At 36.1% G+C, this 20,542-nt stretch overlaps 1 protein-coding gene across 1 annotated transcript in view; it reads left to right on the top strand.

Annotated features, from left to right (window-relative positions):
• LAMA2 (laminin subunit alpha 2) overlaps positions 1–20,542 on the top strand; it is a 606,716-nt gene that overhangs the window by 299,519 nt on the left and 286,655 nt on the right. Inside the window, exons 11-12 of the mRNA XM_082668794.1 lie at positions 251–391; positions 2,749–2,922. Coding sequence (XP_082524920.1) covers positions 251–391; positions 2,749–2,922 — 315 coding nt within the window. The remainder of the gene's footprint in view (positions 1–250; positions 392–2,748; positions 2,923–20,542) is intronic.

Below are 20,542 nucleotides of genomic sequence, written 5' to 3' on the forward strand. Positions count from 1 at the left end.
TTGACAGAGATGAAGATCAAATTGTAACTTACTGCAGTAGATTAGAATCCAAATTATTTCCCATCAGTGTGGTTAGGACAGCATATAACTTAATAAGAAGCTTTTGAGAAGATTTTTTAAAATATCATTATACTTTAAGGCTAAGAGGTAAAATGAAGAATAGAAAGCTTATATTTTTCATAAACAGAAATAGAGACAGTGCTCCATTTTGAAGGGCACCTCTGTTGCTAACCCACCTCTCTATTTATAGGAAAATGTCGAAGGAGGAGACTGTAGTCGCTGCAAATTCGGCTTCTTCAATTTGCAAGAGGATAATCATAGAGGTTGTGATGAGTGTTTCTGTTCAGGGGTTTCAGACAGATGTCAGAGCTCCTACTGGACCTATGGCAATGTAAGCAACAGCCTTTGAATCCTATGTGCTGCTCCACGGGGCTTCTTGCTATTGTTGTTGTTTTCCTTCTATAAGAAATTAATTTTTTTTCTTGTAGTGAGCTTCTACTTAAACTTATCATGAAGAAGTGATAGAATTTTCTTTCAAATGCTAGTTGTGCCTCTTTGACCAAAGCCTTTAGGATTTTATTTGTACCGATGTGTAGACTGGAACCTCTTAGAATAAGTCAACACTAGCCTTTCCGGTGTCCATGATTATTATGTGAAGCAATAATGGAATTAATGTTGCTTTAGCCTCAAGGGCAGATGATTCCACAGAGAAAACATCAGATTGTGCTATGAAGGATTATGTATTTCACTCACCAGTATTTTTGGGATACCCATTAATAAAAACTCCTTTAATAACTATATACATGGTACATATTACCCACCAGCCTTTAGTCGTGATTTGATGTTGCCAGGGCCCTTTCTTCGTTAAAACGAGATACTGAATTTGAACAATACGTTCATTCTTATTGATTTGAAAAAGTTCAATTATTACCTGTTTAGTAGTTACTGGGATATTCTTCCTCTACCATAAACATAAACATGTTTCCCTTCCCACCTTCACTTCTCACCATACTCCCATTGCCTTTTCAACCCTCCACAGACAGCGGTTTGTCTCCTTATAAAAGAGGACCTTTGGGAATTTCAAATAGCCTGTGTGGCAGCACTTAGAAGTACAGAGTAACAGAAAACAGGCTGGGGAAAGAAAGAGAAACCTGCAGAGTGAATGAGAAACTATACCATATAGGGCTGAGTTTACTGAGAAGTTGAGTTCTTATCCTTGGAGAGTCACTGGAGGATTTTAGCAGGAGACTGTTATGATTAGGGTTGGTTTTTACAAAGATCACTATTTTAATAAAACTGTCTTCCAAACACTACTCTTGCCTTTCAACTTCAGTCAGCTACCTAATCCTTAACACAACTATGAAAATTTTCTCTGCCTGTATTGCTTTTAAAGTCTGAAATATTATGAGTAGTTTCTGATTGTACTCTCTTACCTAAATTTGAATTTATACATACTTTATCAAATGCATAGCTTTTGGAGCAAATTATGTAGAACCAACGACATATGAACATCTAGTTTAACTTCTTTCTTTTGTTTGTAGAGTCGCACCTCACCCTCTAGACTGTTGCATTAATGTACTAAAGTTTTATGTTTAGCAGAGGAACAGAGGTAGAACTCAGCCTTGTTCTTCAGAAACTAGGTCCATTGATATTTGCATTTCAGTAGGTCTTCTGGAAACAACTTTCTCTGAATCTCACTGGGCTGTCTTAGAATGTCTGATGATGATGTTGGAAAGGGAAGAGAAGGAAGTAATGTGTATCTTGTAGTGTGGCTATCCCATAAGCTTTTACTTAATCTCTCTTTCTTTGACCAGGGCAGTCCCAGCAATTCCACAGCTTTGGGAGATGCAGAATCAAATGACCTCTACATGAAGAAATTTAAAAAAATATTTCATCCACATATTATCACCATTACCATTCTGCTCCCCATCACCTACAGCACCAAGCAGCTCACACACATCTAGTGGGCACCTGGTAGCCTCAAACCCCACTATCCAGTGTTTTGTCCTGACGAGGTTGGATGGTTTTGAATTGTAGCTGTGTGCCCACCCATGGCTGGAGTATAAACATGGAAAAGCAAATCATCATGTATTCCCTAATTCCCCCTTAAAGGCTCCTCCCTTCTCTGGGCCAAGGATCTAGGCTAGGAGTTCCTACAACGCTTCCAACCTCATGGGAAGAAATAGGTACAGTATTGTGAGCTGGTAGATTCAAATGCACTTGAGCCTCAAAGTTTAAATTTAAATATATGAAAAGGAAGGAAATATTAAATGAAAAGCTACCTTTCATATCTTTTTTCTTCCTCTGCTTTAAAACACATGCATAACACCTTTTGAAATAATTTTTTCTATACGAAACAGGAAATTACTAGTGGAGTGAAAAACATGACAATCAAAGTTCAACTATTTGATAATTTATATAACATTATGTGTAATTTTGAATGAGTTTCTATTTTTAAGAAAGAAGCATTTGTAATCATAATTTTAAAAAAGCACATTGGATCAATAAAAGCAGGTTACTATATCATACCATCCAAACTCTTAGAAACATCAAGCAAAAAAATAATTGGTACCTAAAGTTGAGTACATCTGACAAGTTTAATGATATTCACAACTCTCATTTTTTCTAAACTTTCATAGTTCTTGCGTTTTTAATTTTCATAAAATGAACACTACAGGAATATGAAAGAGAAAAGAAGTGGGTGGGGGGTTTTTTCCTAAGTAACGATGGTTGTGTGTTTTCTTTAAGATACAAGACATGAGTGGCTGGTATCTGACTGACATCTCTGGCCACATTCGAGTGACTCCGCAGCAGGATGACTTAGATCCACCTCAGCAGATCAGCATCAGCAGCCTGAAGGCCCGACAAGCCCTGCCCCAGAGCTACTACTGGAGCGCGCCAGCTCTGTATCTGGGAAACAAAGTAAGTCCAGATAGTGCTTGCTTCTTGCTACTTTGCTTTAACTGATCAATAAAAATAATGGGTTTTATTTAGTCTTTCTTTAAAGACAGATAAAATCAAATGTATACTGTATTGAATTGCTGGAAACAGCTGAATCAGATTAAGTTGGACATTTCCGCCCTGCCCCGTGGGCCGCAGCATGCCTACTTCACAACTCTACATAGTTGCTGTTCTGTGTCCACATTTTGGATCTACAAAAAAATTAATGAAGCCTCTAGGATATTTTTTTGCAAAACAAATTATAGATATTGGAAGAGACGGTGTTATGTTAACCTGAAATAGCTGTTTTTCTAGAGTTGTCTATGGTGCAATACTTACTGAAGTTTTTCTCATCCGTTTCTATTTCACTTCAAAACTGATATTCAAGAGAGCTACTTTTTCTACCACGTCTGAATGTTAACTGGAAATGAAATTTATTACACAACTAATTTAATGCTTGCCATGAAGCTTATATAAACACCATATTTCCTGGAGCTCAGGAAGAGAACTACCCTAAGAGAAGTGCCAGACTGAAAGCACATGTTTGTTTCCAAGCCCACTCACACACACAAAAACACACACAGATAAACAAATGTGGCAATCTCAGAAATGCAGGTGCTTCCCCCCCCCAGCCTGTTGTGGATTAACTTTATCTAGATAGGTTCCTTGGCTTTTATCATTTTATTTTATTTTATTTTGCTTAACAATTTGTTGGAAACAAAATTTGATATAGTAATTCTAAGGGGGAATATTTGCTTGGTCTGTGGAACTTAATACCTTTTCAGCTAATAGTTAAGTCAGCTAATCACACCAGAAATTGTGACAGTCCGAGAAAAATTCGTTAGCAAGTTGATGCTATTTAAGCCTAGTTTTCACCTATAAGAATATAGCATTACGTTTGAAGAAATCTTCATTGATTAAATAAATTAAAATATATTAATAGTGGCGTGTGAGTATTGAGATAGAAAACGTTACTAGTTCATATGAATGGGAACTAGTGGTTTTAGCTGACTGAAAACATTTTAATTCGTGGCCTGTTTCTTATTTTTACAAGCTTCTGAATACCATTATGAAAAATGTGTAAATGAATAAAACACATTTTCATTGAATATGTATTTTTAAAGAGACAGTGTATATTGCATAAAATTTTCTATCTGTAATAAAATCCAATTAAACTTTTACTTCAAAGCCCTTTCCAACAAGAAGTCATTCTATCCTATTCTATTTAGGAACTTCCTGAATCCCTGACAGGAATAAAATAGCACATACGACTTGAATGTTTATAGCTTAAAATTGCCAAAAAAATAAATACATACATAAACTGTCTTTTTTCTAACTGCTCTGAGGAGTTTAGAGAAGAGCCATTGGATGAGTTTCAGAGGTCTTACTTTTCTTACAATGGAGAAATTTACTTACAGATAGTTTTTAAATAGAATATTCTTTACCATATTTTCCATCATTTCTTCTTTGGTCATATGCTTTTTCTTTCTGTTGGCTGAAAATCAAACTGACAGAAGGAAGGCAAGCAAAAGCGATATTAAATAGCATCAGAGCAAAGGATTTGGACATCCTGTTCGTAGTTGTTGGTTCCCAAAGATAACTTCCCTTATCCTGGCTGAACTGCGTCTTATATCCACCCACAACGAAGTACTTCATGTCCCCCACAGATCATTTTCACATCAAAAAGCTGTGCTTGTCTGTGCTTCAGTTTCCATTCAGTGAACAAAATAATCATAACAGGGTGTGCAAATTGTTTGAATATGGAAGACATTTTTTAATGTAATGTGAAATCCCTCTGTGGTTTACAGTCAGATATCTCAGTATGAATGAAACAATTCGCCTTAATAACTGAACCATATAAATTTTTGATACTACAATAATACTGCCAACTCTCACAAATTACCACAGTACATCTTAACTGTCATGTCATATCACATAAATTACAGCATGATGACATGCTTAGCTTGGTTGATTTAATATCTTGCTAAGAAAATGGAAAATTGTAAGGCCTTGTTTGTAAATCCAGTAAAGCCATTTTTCTAAATAGTTGAGGCTAAGTTCTTTACCAGTAATTGCTGTAGGAATCAGAGCCATTGCCAGAATCTGACAGAAATAGTATATCAAGAAACTAGTACATCTGCTTAAATACAGAATTTTGTTTACATCCATGACCAGGGGGCTGGGGGTACATAGTCCCTCCTCTGCCTTTTTATTGTTAATTCCTAAGTCAAAAAATGTATATATTTATGAGATGCTATTAGCTTTTCCTAAATATTTATATAACCAATTTTCAAACATTTTCCAAGTTACTTGGTTATAAGTCCACTTATAACGGAAGGGGGATGTGTTGTACATATTGTTATAATGAAGGTGCCACATGCCAGTCTTCCTTTTTTTTGGTAACCTAGCCCCAAATAATAAAGCTATTCTCACTTGGGATACACTTTGCTAACATAGAAACCTGCCTGATCATAATTAAACTCAAGAGCACTAGCCAATTTAGCAAAGGAATACTTTTCATCTTAAGAAACATTTTTATTGACTACAGTTCCTCTATGGACTAATGAGGAGTACATAAGTGAATATAGTTATGTATGTGGATAGTGGATGAGGCCTAGAAAAAGGTAGCACATTTTTATACTACCCATTTAAAAAATTTCCATGATCTTGTTGTCAATTGAAAGTTTTTGTGCCCAACACACAGTGAAGCCAAACAAACTAAAACATCAGAGTTTGGAGCTGAGGAAGGTTTATTGCAGGGCCAAGCAAGGAGAATGGGGTGGCTCACGCTCAAAAGACCCAAAATCCTCGAAGTGATTTTAAAGGCAAAGTGATGGAGGGGAGCTGCCTGGTGTGTGATCAGCCTGCGCACAGTTCTCTGATTGGTTGATGGCAAGATAACAGGCTAGTGTCACAGGGCTTAACATTATCAATCTTCAGGTTCACTAGGTCTGGGGGCTACCTGCTTATGGTCATTAAGTAGTTAACTTCTTCCATTTGGTGGGGGTTTTAGCATCTGTAAAACAACTCAGGAAATGTGCATCAGATACAGTTCTCTAGGTGCTTCAGGGAGGAACTAAAGATTCTGTGACTGTCATACGGCTGATTTATTGTTTAAATTCTTACCAATTCTCCTGGCCCAACTGCTATTTTTGTCACTACGTGTTCACATCCTTTCAGTCATTAATTCTTGAGCCAGGGTTTGTGACTCAGGGGAGGCCTGGGAGCCTACAGCTTTTCTACAAACAAGAGGCCAGCAGAGGACATGGGGGAAGGGGTCTGTCCCGAGAAGGCCCCAGAGGGTCTTGCTGGATTACAATCTCAACTATGAGTTGGTTCCTCAACAGCAATCTTGAAAATGTTTGTTTTCTCATATGTGAGTGAGTATTTAGCACAATTGTCACAATCGAGTGTTAATTCCCTGCCCTCCTCCATTCTAGATATTCAAAGAGAATTAAGTCAGGCACCCACAGGGCTCTACTAGGCAGCAGCTTATTTTCAAAATACTTGGCACATGTTAATGCTTAGTTTTAGGGCAGTTGTTTAAGCATGAAACTAGGCAGGAATGGAAAGAGCTAGAGGACAAAGAGTCCTGCTGATTTGCTACAGGCTACAGCTATTGAGAAACAGTTTGGGTATTTCAGAGTTGGAATAATTTACTGCTTTAGTAAACTAAGTGCTATTGGAACATTGAAAGCTCATTTACTTAAGGTTACCCTAGTGGTCTGAAATAGATAGTGCAGCTTCCAAAAGCAATTCTCTTCCCATCCGTAAAGTTCCCTGAGAATCTGGCTTGGCCTATCTACTGTTCCCGCATTACGATTAAGGTTTGAAAATCTCTCTCTGAGTGTTATTAAATTAATCTTGTGTGATGTGGTCTTTACAAAACAATGCTTATTTTCTACAACATTATACTATCTTTTTCTGTTTCTAGCTTAGAGAAACTTTAAAATTGTTTCATGTAGTTGCCAAGAATACCTATAGTTTAGCTTAAGATGCACATTATGAGTCTGTGGACAAAATAGTGTCTGGTTCTAAAAGTAATCTCTGGTATTTCTTTGCTGTGTTTGCTTGACTTTCAGTTCTACCCCTAAGATCCCTAATTAAAGCTGTGGATTTGAAGGAGATTGATGTTTGAGATTTACAGGACAGGGTAGGCCTTGTTACATAAAAGGAACTTCACAAATATTTTGTGATCAATGCTACATTTTTAACAACAACAGAATAGTTTTCATTAGATTGCTCAGAAATGACTCTTGAGTTGGGATTTAAGTTAGAATTGAAAGATGATTTCAATCTTGGTTTAAAAAAAACTAAAAACTTACTAATAAGCATGATCCACTCTCCTTTTAGCAGCATAATTTGTATTTCTGACTTCTTTGTTCCACATTCCTCAAAATTATTCAGAAGTAAAGGTCGAACTCTCTCCCTCATCCTGAATGTCCTTCAATTTAAGTCTTAGATTTAATGGATTAATTAAGAAAGTATTATGTATGTGGTGAATGGTAGGGCCATAAAAGTAAATACGATAAATCAACTGTGATTGAATTTTTATTCCATAAATGAGATCATATAAAAAATGATTTGGTAATGGAGTAGTACTAGAAGAAGATCTGTTGTCAAGAATAAACCAAATGAATTGTTAGGGGCAAATGAGGAAAGATATTATTAAAAAGCAAACAAAAGAATTCAAGAACTCATTTATTGCCCATAGTTCTGGTAATGTCTACTATGCAAAAGTAGCCTACCTATGAGGACTCAAAGTCAAATTTCTAGAATAATGAAAATTAATAAAACTGACTCACGCTGAAAAATGTGAAAAGTGATATGAATATTAAAGCAATTGAATCAGTAGCCAAAAAGTTCTTCCCATAAATAAAATAAGTATTTTGTTTACTTCTGTTTAGTTTGTTCAGTCACATTTCAAACCTTAAATTTTTTTTTTTAATCTTAGAAGGTTTCCAGAGAACAGAACAGTGAGGACTACTCCTCAAGCAGTTTTATGTGGCTTAATATGCTGGATATCAGGGAGGTATGAAAAAGGGAATCCCTGTTCAAACTCATTCATGAAAATAGATGCAAACATCCTAACCAAAGCATGAACAATCAGAATCCATAATGTATAAAAATGGTAAAACTAAATTGGCCAGGTTACTTTTATCATAGGAATTCAATGTTGGTTTAATATCAAAAAGTCAGTGTAAGTAATTGACAATATTGACTGATTAAAGGAGAGGGAAAAAAATATTTCGATAGAGGTAGAAAAAGAAATAGTTAAAATTAAATAACGATTCATGATGTTTTAAAAATTTTGCAGACTAGGATTGGAAAGGCACTTCTTCATCTGATGAAGATTATGTCCACAAAAATGAATAGCATGTATGTTGAAAGAATTCTTTAAGATTGCAAACAATTTTCACTCTGACCACTTTTATTTAACATTGTACTAGAATACTTGGACAGTGCAGTAAGATAAAAAATAAAAGATACAGAGATCGAAAGGGAAGAAATAAAACTGTCATTTGTAGATGATATGATTATCTGCTTTGTGAACTCAGAAGATAAATTATTAATAGGTGAATCAAGAAAGAAACTGTATACAAAGTTAATATATAGAAGTCGATTGTGTTTCTTTACATCAGCAAAAATCAGTTAAAACAACACTTTAAAAATAAGTCCTCTATATAGACCATCTTGTTTACAAAGCAGAAATAGAGACACAGACATCGAGAACAAACGTATGGACACCAAGGGGGAAGGGGCGGGGTGTTGGGATGAATTGGGAGATTGGGATTGACATATATACGTTACTGATACTATGTATAAAATAGATAACTAATGAGAACCTACCGTATAGGACAAGGAACTCTACTCAGTGCTCTGTGGTGACCTACATGGGAAGGAAATCCAGAAAAGAGGGGATATATGTATACGAACAGCTGATTCACTTTGCTGTGCGGTAGAAACTAACACAATATTGTAAAGCAACGATACTGCAATTAAAAAGAAAAAAACTTAACAAAAAAAGAAGTGCTTTATAATAGCGATAAGTAATAAAAGTACCAAGGATAGAATCTATACAGAAAACCAAAGGGCCAAAAATAATTAAAGGAAATCCTAAAGAAAGCCGGAAATGGAGTATTAATCAAAACTTCCCTGATATAAAGACTTAGGACTCATTTTAAAAAAGAAATAATGAGTGAGACAAAGTGCTGTTGGTGAGAAAATGGGTTAAAAATGCTCAATGGAGCTGAAAAAAATAGCCCAGAAATATCCCATGCATATATGGATACTTGATTTTTAACAAAACAGATATTGCAGATCAATGAGAATAAGGTAGACCATATAATAAATGCTACTGGTACCATTGGTTATCTAAAGAGGAAAAAAAATAACCATCTCTACCTCATATTATTCATAAAAATAAACTCTAATTGAATCAAAGACTACAATTTCAAAAATCATACTAAAAAAGCTTTTCAAAGACAATACCTTGGATTTTTGCTTCTGACCATGATTGAATAAACGTTTCTTAAACAACAAGAAAACTTGAGAAAAAGTGTCAAACAAGAGTTTTTAGACACTGGACAGCAGATGGTGTAGGACTGTGATCCCTGAGAAAAAAGAAATAGATGAGTTCAGGCTTAACAGCTGCCAAGATTGTTGCCTGGGTGTAGTTTCCAAGGTGAAATGCACTGAGGGAAAACCCAAACAACGTTGTTTGAAAGAGGGAGATTGGAGTTCAGGGAAGCCCAGGAAGCTAGAACTTGTGGGACAGAATATTAGGGAAGAGGAAGGTGGAGAGAAAATGAGAGAGAGAGAGAGAGAGAGAGTGAGCGAGCGCGAGAGAGAGAAGAGAAGAGAAGAGAGAAGAGAGAATCAATCCAGATATCTGTAAAGATGTAAAGGGAACTTTCAACCTGGCTGAATACTGACTTGGATGGCAGAAAACTACCTATCTAATGTTGATGGAAGAACTACCAAAAAGTAATGAGAAACAATTCCTAGCTCATTTTCCCACCACCTAAAGGGGAACAGTGTCATAATAGAGACGACTTCAGTAAAATACTTAATACTGTCCTAGTAATAGGGCTAAATTAGACCCAGACTACAGGCTGCTCTAACCCACCTTAACAAATCTTAAAAGCTGACCTTAAAAGAAACCAGTTTATTCCAAAACTGCATACCAGAACAAAATCCAATACTACTTAATTAATTACAACAAAATTCATCACCCAACAATGTAAAATCTATCATGTCTGGCATCAAATAAAAAATGACCAGGCATGTAAACAAGCAGGGGCATATGAGCCATAACCAGGAGAAAAATCAGTCAACAGAAACAGACCCAAAATGATAAGGAAATAATGTCAAAGTACATCAGAATCAAATTATTAGAAAAACAAACAGTGGTTGAGATAAAGAGAAGATCTTAAAAGCAGCCAGAGAAAGAAAGACACAACATGTACAGAAGAACAAAGATAAGATAGAAGATTCTTAGACATCACAAGAGCCAGAATACAGTACAGAAATATTTTTAAATACTGGGGGGAAAGAAACAACAGCAAACAAACAAAAGTTATTAATCTAGAATTTTTACCAGGCCAAAATACCTTTGAAAAAGGAAGGCAAAACAAAGAGTATTCCAGAGAAATAAAGGCTGAGATACTTTTTCACCAACATATCACTAGAAGAAATGTAGACAGTTCTTCCAGTAAAAGGAATATGATAGCAGATGAAATTCGTCCCTACAAAAAGAAACTAAGAGTAACACAAAAGATAAATAATAATGCTTTCTCCACGGATTGCCACCTACCATGGGACCTCAGGCTGGTCACCTCTTTAGCCTTGGGGCTTAACACAATGATTATCAAATGAACGACAAAACACACAAGGTGAAAATAGAAATTTGGGTACTCTGTATAATTTTTTATTTGGAATTATAAAATGGAAGACCATGAAACCCCCATTCCTTATCTCAAAAGTAAAGAAAGCAAAACCACCATCAATATGAAAGTTTCAATCAAATCTTAATGAAAAACTTTACATTTTTACTATATCCTTTTCAATAACACTTTTACACCCATGTTTCATGTGCAACTCAGTGAAGAGCTATAGGGAACCAGTGGATTGCTGGTTCTGATGTACTAGCCCAAGTCCTTGTGGGACAAACCTCCAGTGTGCTGGCCTCTGCCACTTGCAGTAGATCAGACCCACCAACTATTGCTGTTGTAGTTTAGGAGGGCAGTATTATGCCCTTTCTGAACCTATCATGGCCAGAGTGTTTTATCTACTGGGTTTTTGTATGTAACCCAGTGTATGCTGTTTAATTGGTGGTAGTGGGAGAAGAGCAAGATGGTGGGGAAGGATGGAATACAGATATGTATAGAAGGAAGATGGCCATCTGTAAGCAAAGGAGAGAGGCCTGGAGCAGCTCCTTCTCTCACTAGCCCTCAGAGGAGACCAATCCTGCTGACATCTTGATTGTGGACTACCAAAGGAGTACTTATTTTCTTTCTTCATTTTCATTTTCTATACATATCTGTGTCCCATCCTTTCCCACCATCTTGCTCTTGATTGAAAGCTATTATTTATGCATGGGGAGGCTCTGGTAAGTTATTTTCAGTGTTTTGATCCTTATGCCTTTCACAGATCTGATTCAAATGCTGCATCTCTTCCTTATTAGTTTTGTAATCTTGGACACATCCCATTATTTAGTTGAGACTTACTTTCAATATCTGCAAATTGAGAGTTCCAGCACCTCCTCAGAATAGTACAAAGCCCTCAAAAATGCCCTTAGCATGCAGAAGCTGTTCAGTAAATGTCAAGGATTGGAATTTATACAGAGGTATAAATTTATACAGAGGTAATCTTTGTATCAATATAAGACACTTGTTAAAACACTTTGTCCCTTGCTTATTATTGCTATCTGATATAGCATCTGGTGGTGGTAAAGATAAGGTAGCATTAAAAATAAAAATGGACAATTACAGAGAGTTAATTTTAGCAAGTAAGTAGATTATGTGACTTAAACAGCAGCTTTACGGAAATGTGAAAAAATTAAATCAGTTATCTAGATTTTTGAGAAACCTGCAGAGTGTTTTGCACTTTATCTTGAAGGTACCAAAATAAAGCAAACAAGCATCGCTTCATGTCTTTCCAAGTAAATGATGTGATAAGTATCTAACTATTCCTGCTTTACTGAAGTATTTAAAGGGATTTAAGATTTCTGTCCATCAATAACTGATTAGGGAAGTTAATTTTATAGGCATTATAAACAGCATCAATACCCTGCAGCTATAATGTACCAAGTTAAAATGAGGTCATTAAGGTAGACCCAAACTCGATATGACTGATATCCTTATAAAAAGGGAACATTTGGAGACATATTCATACAAGGAGAATGCCATGTGAACATGAAGACAGCCATCTACAAGCCAAGGAGAGAGGCCTAAAACAGATCCTTTTCTCACAGCCTTCAGAAGGAACCAACACTGCCAACACCTTGATTTTGGACTTGTATCCTTTAGAACTGTGAGACAATGAATTTCTGTTTATTAAGACACTTAGTTTATGGTTTTGTTGTGGCAGCCTTAGCAAACAAATCAAGTAAAATATCGATTATTTTTAAAATTTGATATTTTCATTTTGTTTTAATTTATAGCAAACAAAAGGCTAATCTAATATCTAAAGAAGTTATAGAAATTGATAAGAAAGACCAACAGTTCAATAAAGAAATGGGCAACAGATATGAATGAACAGTTCATAGAAAAGGAATACAGATGGCTCTTAGGTATATGAAACAATGTACAACCTGACTCATAATACAACTACACTGAGAAATTGTCATTTATCTTGGAAAAGACAACAAAATGGCAAAATGGATAGCACAGTATTAGTAAGATTTTCAAACGACAAAGATCTTATAATATTGGTAGTGGAGATACATATTGATGCAATCCAAGAAAACTAATTTAGAAATCTTTACCAAAGTTACAAATGCACATGTGCTTATATATTTCTCCTCTGGGAAGTTTTTCCTACTGGTATGTATAAACGTGTGAAATGCGAAGTTATTCATTTATAAATGTTTGTGATAAACACAAAAATGTCTGTCACCAAGAGACTGATTAAGTGAATTTTGGTACATACACACAGTCAAACACTATAAAACTGTAAATAAGAAAAGAAGTTCTTTGTCTACGAATATGGAATGATCCAAGGTATATGGTTAAGTAATTAAACCTAGAAGTAGAATAGTGTATATATGACCACCATTTGTGTAAAAAATAGTGGAGAAAAATAATATGCTTGTAATTATAAGGTAACTTAGCTATTTAAAGTCACAGCCAGCATTTGATTTGAGGTGAGTTTGCCTCAGAGACTATCTACTGCCCCACTCAAGATTGTAATATTGTCAAAGTTGTAAAATAAGATATTTTAAGTAACAGTCTGTTTTTATTTTGATCTATTATAACCTATTAATTTTCTATTCTAGACTTTGTTGTAAAGGTTATTGCTTTGATGTGATCACTTAAGTGCCTCAATTCTATAAGCTAAAAATGGTTGTCATGCTTAATTAATCACAAGGATTCCAATAGCACTCTTATCTTACCAGGTGGTTTCAGGAAATTCTGTTGTTGTCAGCAGGGCATGTTGGGGAAGCATAAAGCTTACATTTATATTACTGAGGTCTTCTCGTCACTTCCAACAGTAGTAGCCGAGTAAAGCAGACACTCACTCTCTCACCTTACTTTTTCTGAAGCTCTCCCTCTATTACCTAGGTCGGAGATTCCAAGTAGTTAAAATTCAACATTTGCCACATGGAAAAAGGAGCTATGTGATAAGATCCCAATCTGAAATGTGATGAATTATTGAACAGGTAGTTTGCTGGGTGATTGAAAATTACCTGTGAAAGAGTGCTTATCTCCTTGAGGCACGTCGAAAGCTGACGGAATTGATCCAATTAGACTGACTGTCTCTTCAATGAGTTGTGACCTCTCGATGGTAATAGCTTATTATGATGATAAATGAACCCATCTCTTCAGCTGAAGCCTGAGTACACACTTCAGCAGTTTCCTTGAATCATGAGGCCATTACCTCTCAAGTTCAGATCGACAACAGTGACAGCCACGGGAGCAGAGAGCATGCATGACTAGACACAGATGATTGTTTTACTCAGATGAATATATTTACAGCTATTTCCAAAGAAACCGGACCTCCTTGTGCCTTGTGTGTTCACACCTGAAATATTTACCATGTGACGTTTCCTTTATCAGGAAAGCTACATCATTCTAAGATAACTAGGTTTTTTTCCGGTTTTGTTTTTTGTCTTAGTTTTTGTTTGTTGTTTTTGGTGTTTTAATTGCCCAGTCTTGGTCTCCTGATTGAGTAAAATTTCAGAATAACAATATTTTTTTTTACATTAATGAAGCTTGTAATATACAAACAACTGTTTTTTTAAAAATTAATTATTTTAATCCTCACAATTTAAATCTCACAATTTATATTTGGTGTGAGTTAGGGAAACTAGTCAGAGACATTATTTGTAGAGAACTTTTGTAAAGCTCTTTCTTTAAGAATCACACAAGCATAAATTCTTTAGTTTTTGGATTTCTATTTTAAGGAAATGTCAAAAATTCTTTAAGTAGTTACTGAAGGTTGATATCAATTTCCTTATTCTGCTGTAGTGATATCTCTGGTTTGAGAAGAATTAGAGGAGAACAGGTTATTATGTCTATAACAAAATACAGCCTTCTAATTCCTAATAATTACTAGACAGCGGTCAGTTGCCAACCTCCCAAATATATCCTGAAAAAACTTATTCACCAAGCAAAACTAAGTTTATGAAGTTACTGAAGTAAGGGAAAACAACAGCCACCTTGACAGTCTTAGTAGCGTCTCAAAAGGAAAGGAAAGATCAGAGGAGGATACTCGTGGGCAGTATCCCAGTAGGGGACAGGTTGGGTGACTTCAGGGTGCATCTCGTATTGCAGGCAAGTGGGCAGAATTTATGATACCATAGCTTTGGATTTGTCACAAGAGTCTTGAAGTGTTGAAGAGCATGCTATTAGTATATAAGTAAGCTGGTTGAGACAGATCACCGTCCAGGAACCAGGTTTTCTTGGAGCTTGTTTGCAGAATTATTTAATTAGTTAGTTTTCCATATATTTTTATCTTTTTATAATAAAATGTTTCAAGCATATACAAGGTAGTGAGACTATTATAGTGAACCTACCATCAGCTTCAACAATTATCTACTCATGGACGATCTTATTTCAACTATAATCACACCTATTCCCCTACACCTCCCTCCCTCCACCACACTGAAGCAAGTCCTAGAGCTCTTATCATAAGTATTTCAGCAATAGGGGTTAGAAATTATGCTTGCTCCCGGCCTTAACATAGGAATAGGGAATTATGTTGACTTTAGTTCTTACAGACAATAGCTGTGGGATCATATAATATAGTTATTTAGTTTTTTTGTGCCACTGCTTCCTCATGTGTAAAGTGGAGATAATACTAATACCCATTTCAGCAGAATTATTTTGAGGATTTAATACATATACAGCACTTAAGACATTGCTTGATAAATAATAAGCACTCAGTATTAGTGGGCCTATTTTGAGGTCAGACATTATTCGTTGAACTTTTAGAAAAACTACCCATAAAGAAAGGAAGGAAAGGAAAGGACAGGAGAGGAAAGGAAGGGAGGGAGAAAGGAAAAGAGGCAGGAAGGAAGGAAGGAAGGAAGGGAAGGAAGGAAGGAAAGAAGGAGGGACGGAAGGAAGGAAGGGAGAAATAGAGCAGAAAAGGAAAAGAAGAATCTGCTTATATATATTTCATTTTTTAGGATGTTTTGATTTAGAAAGTAACTATCTATTGGGACCTCTCTCTTCTAGTCCAAATCTATCAAGAGGTGGTTTGGTCTTTGAGTAAATACCCTTTTTTCCAGTTTTCTTCTGAGGCTGGGCTTGACATGATTATCAGCCCCAGTGTCCTTGAAATAAGTCCTTTATAATGAAATGGAACTGGAAATAACCCACAAGCACAAAGCTTGGCAGGCCATTGAAGGTCTCCGAGGCCATTTACTGCCTTAAGCTTATTTTTACTTATCATCACAGGGGAAAAAAATGAATAGGGGCATTGTCTTATATCAAATAATTTTAAATTAAGATGTGATGGTTTTTTATAAAAGTCAGAATACTTTTTGCTTTTCTTTCAAAACACATGTAGAGATAAAATTTGATTATGTTAATATCTAATCTTAATTCTGCTCTTGATGAGAAACTTTTACACAGGAAACAACACAGCAGTTTAATGGATCTCACTGTCTAGCAGATATTTGGAGGATGAAGGATAGAGTAAGTGTTTGGAACAAGAAATAACTTTCTGTTGTGCCAAACACATGAACTTTGTGCCTGGTGAAAGATATTTAGGCTAAAGAAAATATAAACTATGCTGAGAATGATCCCTATGACCACTTGATCCTGGAAGACTTAGCAGGGATGGGGTTTGGTTCCATGTCCCTGACTCGTGTGGTAAGATAATTTTACTTAAAAGAGACAAGCCAGGTTAAGGGGTTCAGCAAAACCATTTACATCAACCCCTTTTTAAAAATCTAGTTAGAGCTACGTCAGTCTCTCAAGTGTGGTGCTCAGGCCCACATCAGAGTCACTGGGCGTCTTTATTGAAAGTGGACATTACTGACCCCTATCTTAGATTCACTCAGTCAGGAGATCTGGGGGAAATGTGTGGAAATCTACATTTTTAAACAACCTCCCCAAGTGATTCTTTACGCATAAAATTTTGAGAGCCACTCTTTTATGATTACTTTAAAAAATTACTGCTGATGAATTAAGTATCTGTAGATGATTCCAGAGAGTGAAACTTCCCAAAGCTTAAAAAAAAAAAAAAAAAAAAAATCCTGCCGCATGCTTTACTCTGAATTCAGAGGTTGGCTTTTTTTACCCAATAGTAATAGTTCAGCCTGTGCAATGGAACCCTATTATAATATTTTCTTAGCTACAACAAAATGTGTAAATCCAAATCTATATATCCATGTCATTACAAATAGAAACACACACACACAATACGCACAAACATACATACTCACATGGGGAGAAAATGACTCTTAGAAATAAGCTGTGTTCTTTTTTAACAGGAAGTCTAAAATGCCCTGCCATGGATACCCGGAATGAGGAAGCTTGGCAAGATCGAATATGACTTGGGGATTAGGGACAGTTTCAGGTTCTAGAAGAGGTTCCAACTCTTCCTGAATGTGTTAACAGTTTTGCTACTTGAGCTCTGTTGCTCACTAGCTAAGTATAAACACAAGCAAGACCCTTAACTTCCTTGTGTTTGAATTTTTTATTGGTGAAGTTAGGGAGAGGTTATAACTTTAGCAACAGATCCTGTGTTGCAAACAAAATCTTAATTAGAACACACAAAATCAAGAAAAATCATTCAAGTGGGTGACAGGGCTGGTGCTGGTTACCAGGGGAGACAGGAACGGTGCTGGTTATAATGGCTGGCAGGGCCGATCCTGGTTGTACTGGGTGACAAGGCCAGGAGCTCTGTCTGCGTTTTATTCCATAGCCTCATCTGTGGTTTCCCCAAAAGAAAACTAGGTTTTGGAGAAACATGGTATGAAAACAAACAGACCAAATGAATTAGAAAGTCTCTTGCAGGTTTAAAATTTTATGATTCTAACACCAAACAGAATAATACAATCAGCTGACTACTAACAATGAAATAACAACTCTACAAAGTATGGTAAAGAGGCTACTTGATACCAATTGAAAAAACAAGTGTTTCTCAGCTGAGCTATTGTCCATGTCCAGATGCCTTGATGATACCTACACCCAGCCATAGAAAATGTGGGAGGTTTCAGAGCAGAGCAACTAAAATGATTTAAGACACTGAATAGTCAGTGTTGAGCCCACATCATTTCTTACCTAAATTACAGAAAAAGCCATCTAACTTTCTACCTCCAGCCTTCCCATTCTAATACTTTATTCACATACCTGATGGAGGAAGATCTTTATAAAACTCAAATTTGATTGCCTCAGTCCACCACACTGTCTTAACGATACATTGAGGTCTCTGAGACAATTCTGGTCTTGTACTCAGGAAGGAACTCTGTGGTCCAGCCATTCAAATGCCCATATGTATTCCATGCTCTCTCATACTTTCCTATCTCACATTTTCCTTTTGTCTGAGATTCTCTTGTACCATTTTCCTGAGTGACTAACTTGTATTCATCCTTCAGAATGCAGTTCAAGCATTGATTTCTATAGGAAAGTTTTCTGACCCATCTCCCAGGACAGGCTGAGTTAGGTCTTCCTTTGTGCTCTTTCCCTGAGACTTCCCACCACCCAGCATACAGAAATATTCCTCCCTAAACTGTGAGTTCCTGGATGCAACTGGTTTCTGTTCACCTTTGTACTTCTAGGACTTAGGAGATTGTTTACTGTTGTTTAGGAGCTTAATAATCCCCTGTAGAGTGAATAAATAGATGCTCTATGTGAATAGTTATTATTTCTGTTTCCATAGAAGATGAACAAGAGGAAATATAGGTAGAATTCTCCTAAATAAAAAAGTTTTGAAGCTGTAGGAAAAGAACTTGGTTGGGATTTCTTCAGAAGTGGCTGTCTGGATTTTCTAAATATTGTAAAAAATAATTCTGGGATCATTTAAGGCCACATCCATTCAGAGCCAGGCAGATGACCTGAATAGTCTGCCAAATTCTTTTCCAGCCCTCAAATTGTATGAGCCTGAGTAGCATTGTTTGAGTAAAAGTCTTGTTCTCTGTGAATCAGGAGGGAGTTACACTGTTTTGAATATTTACGCAGAAACAAAGAATTTCAGAACTGGAAATCATTTGAGCCATATTCTATTAAATGGTTTTCACACTGTGTTCTGTGTGGTCTTCCTGTGCTGGGACAGGAGGCATGGAGCAGACAGGGAGCCCCTTTCCTTCTTAGACCAGGTGTATTTATCTATTTTGCACGTTGAGAGTGCATGGAATGGAAGCTGAGGCTGTGAGAGATGAAGTCACTTGAACAAAGATACACAGCTTCTCCAGAGACCAGGCTGACGTTAGAGTTATGACCCCCTGACTTCTGTGCAGATCTCTTTCCATTTTCCTATGCAACACATGAAAAAGGGCAGGTTATTTACATAATGGTCAAGGTAAGTTAAAATTGTGACATTTGTTTTGAAACATCAGTTTTGAGTTTACGCCATCAAATTAAAGAAGTTTGTTAACTAAGTTTAATTTGCTTTCACGTAGGAAGCAGCTGTCTTTCAAGATAATAAACAGATACAATAATATTTGGTCAGCTGTGGCTTTTAATTTAAATGTTTGACTTAGTGCTGTTTAGTCTGCTGATTTCCAAAATATTCTCGTGGAGAGAGGTGTACGCATTTGAAAGCATTTTTAATGTTTATTATGATGTCCTGGGTCTGGCTGTCTTTCTATGTCTCTGCATCCCCTGAATAGACATGACACTGCTTTGGCAGCACCTGTTTGACAATATGCGTGTTACTTTCATTATCTATATTTTTTAGAAGAAGCGGCAAAGATGCGATAGGCCATTTTCTTCTTTACTGTCTCCATAGTTTTGTCTTTCAGACTGTCATGTAGTTGGAGTCATAAGTATGTAGCCTTTCCTGGTGGGTTTCTTTCAATTAATAAGATACATTTAAGGTTTCTTCATTTCTTTTGGTGAATTGATAGTTCATTGCTTTTTAGCGCTGAGAAATACTCCATTTGGGGGCTACACTACAACTTACTTATCTATTCACTTACTAAAGGACATCTTGGTTGCTTCCACGTTTTGGCAAAAATGAATAAAGCTGCCGCAGTCATCCACAGCTAGGTTTTACTGTGGATACAGAATTTTTTGTGGGCTTAAGTTTTCAGTCCCTTTAGGTTATTGGAAGAGAATGTTTAGTTTTATATGTAACTGCCAGTGTCTTTCCAATTTAGCTATATTGTTTTGCATTCCCACCAACAATGAAAGAGGGTTCGTGTTGTTCCACATTGTTGCCGGTATTTGGTGTGTCAGATTATAGGTATTAGGCGTTCTAATTGGTGTGTGGTGGTCTCTCGTTGTTTTAATTCTTGATTCTCTAATGATGTATGATGCTGAACATCATTTCATATGCTTTCTTGCTATCTGTGTAAAATCTTTGGTGAGTAGTCTGTTCGTATTTTTGCCCATTTTTTAAACTGGATTGTTGACATTTTTATTGCGGAGATTTAAACGTTCTTTGTATGTTTTGTAATAAGTTCTCTATCAGATATGTCTTTTGAAAATATGTTCTCCCAAACTGTGACTTGCTTCTCATTCTCTTGACAGTGTCTTTTGCAGAGCAGATCATTTTTAATTTTAATAAAGTCCCACTTATTTATTTTTCTTTCATAACTATAGTATTGTATTTAAATCTCATTACCAAACCTAAGATCATCTAGATTGTCTCCTGTGTTATCTTCCAGGAGGTAAAAGACTGAATAGAACCCCAAGGGATTATCCAAATTAGAGGTTTTTATTCCCAATAGATTCATAAAGGCTTATGTACAGTATGCTAGCTGCAA

The sequence above is a fragment of the Grampus griseus genome (assembly GCF_964374135.1).
Source record: "Grampus griseus genome assembly, chromosome: 13".
Lineage (NCBI taxonomy): Eukaryota > Metazoa > Chordata > Mammalia > Artiodactyla > Delphinidae > Grampus > Grampus griseus.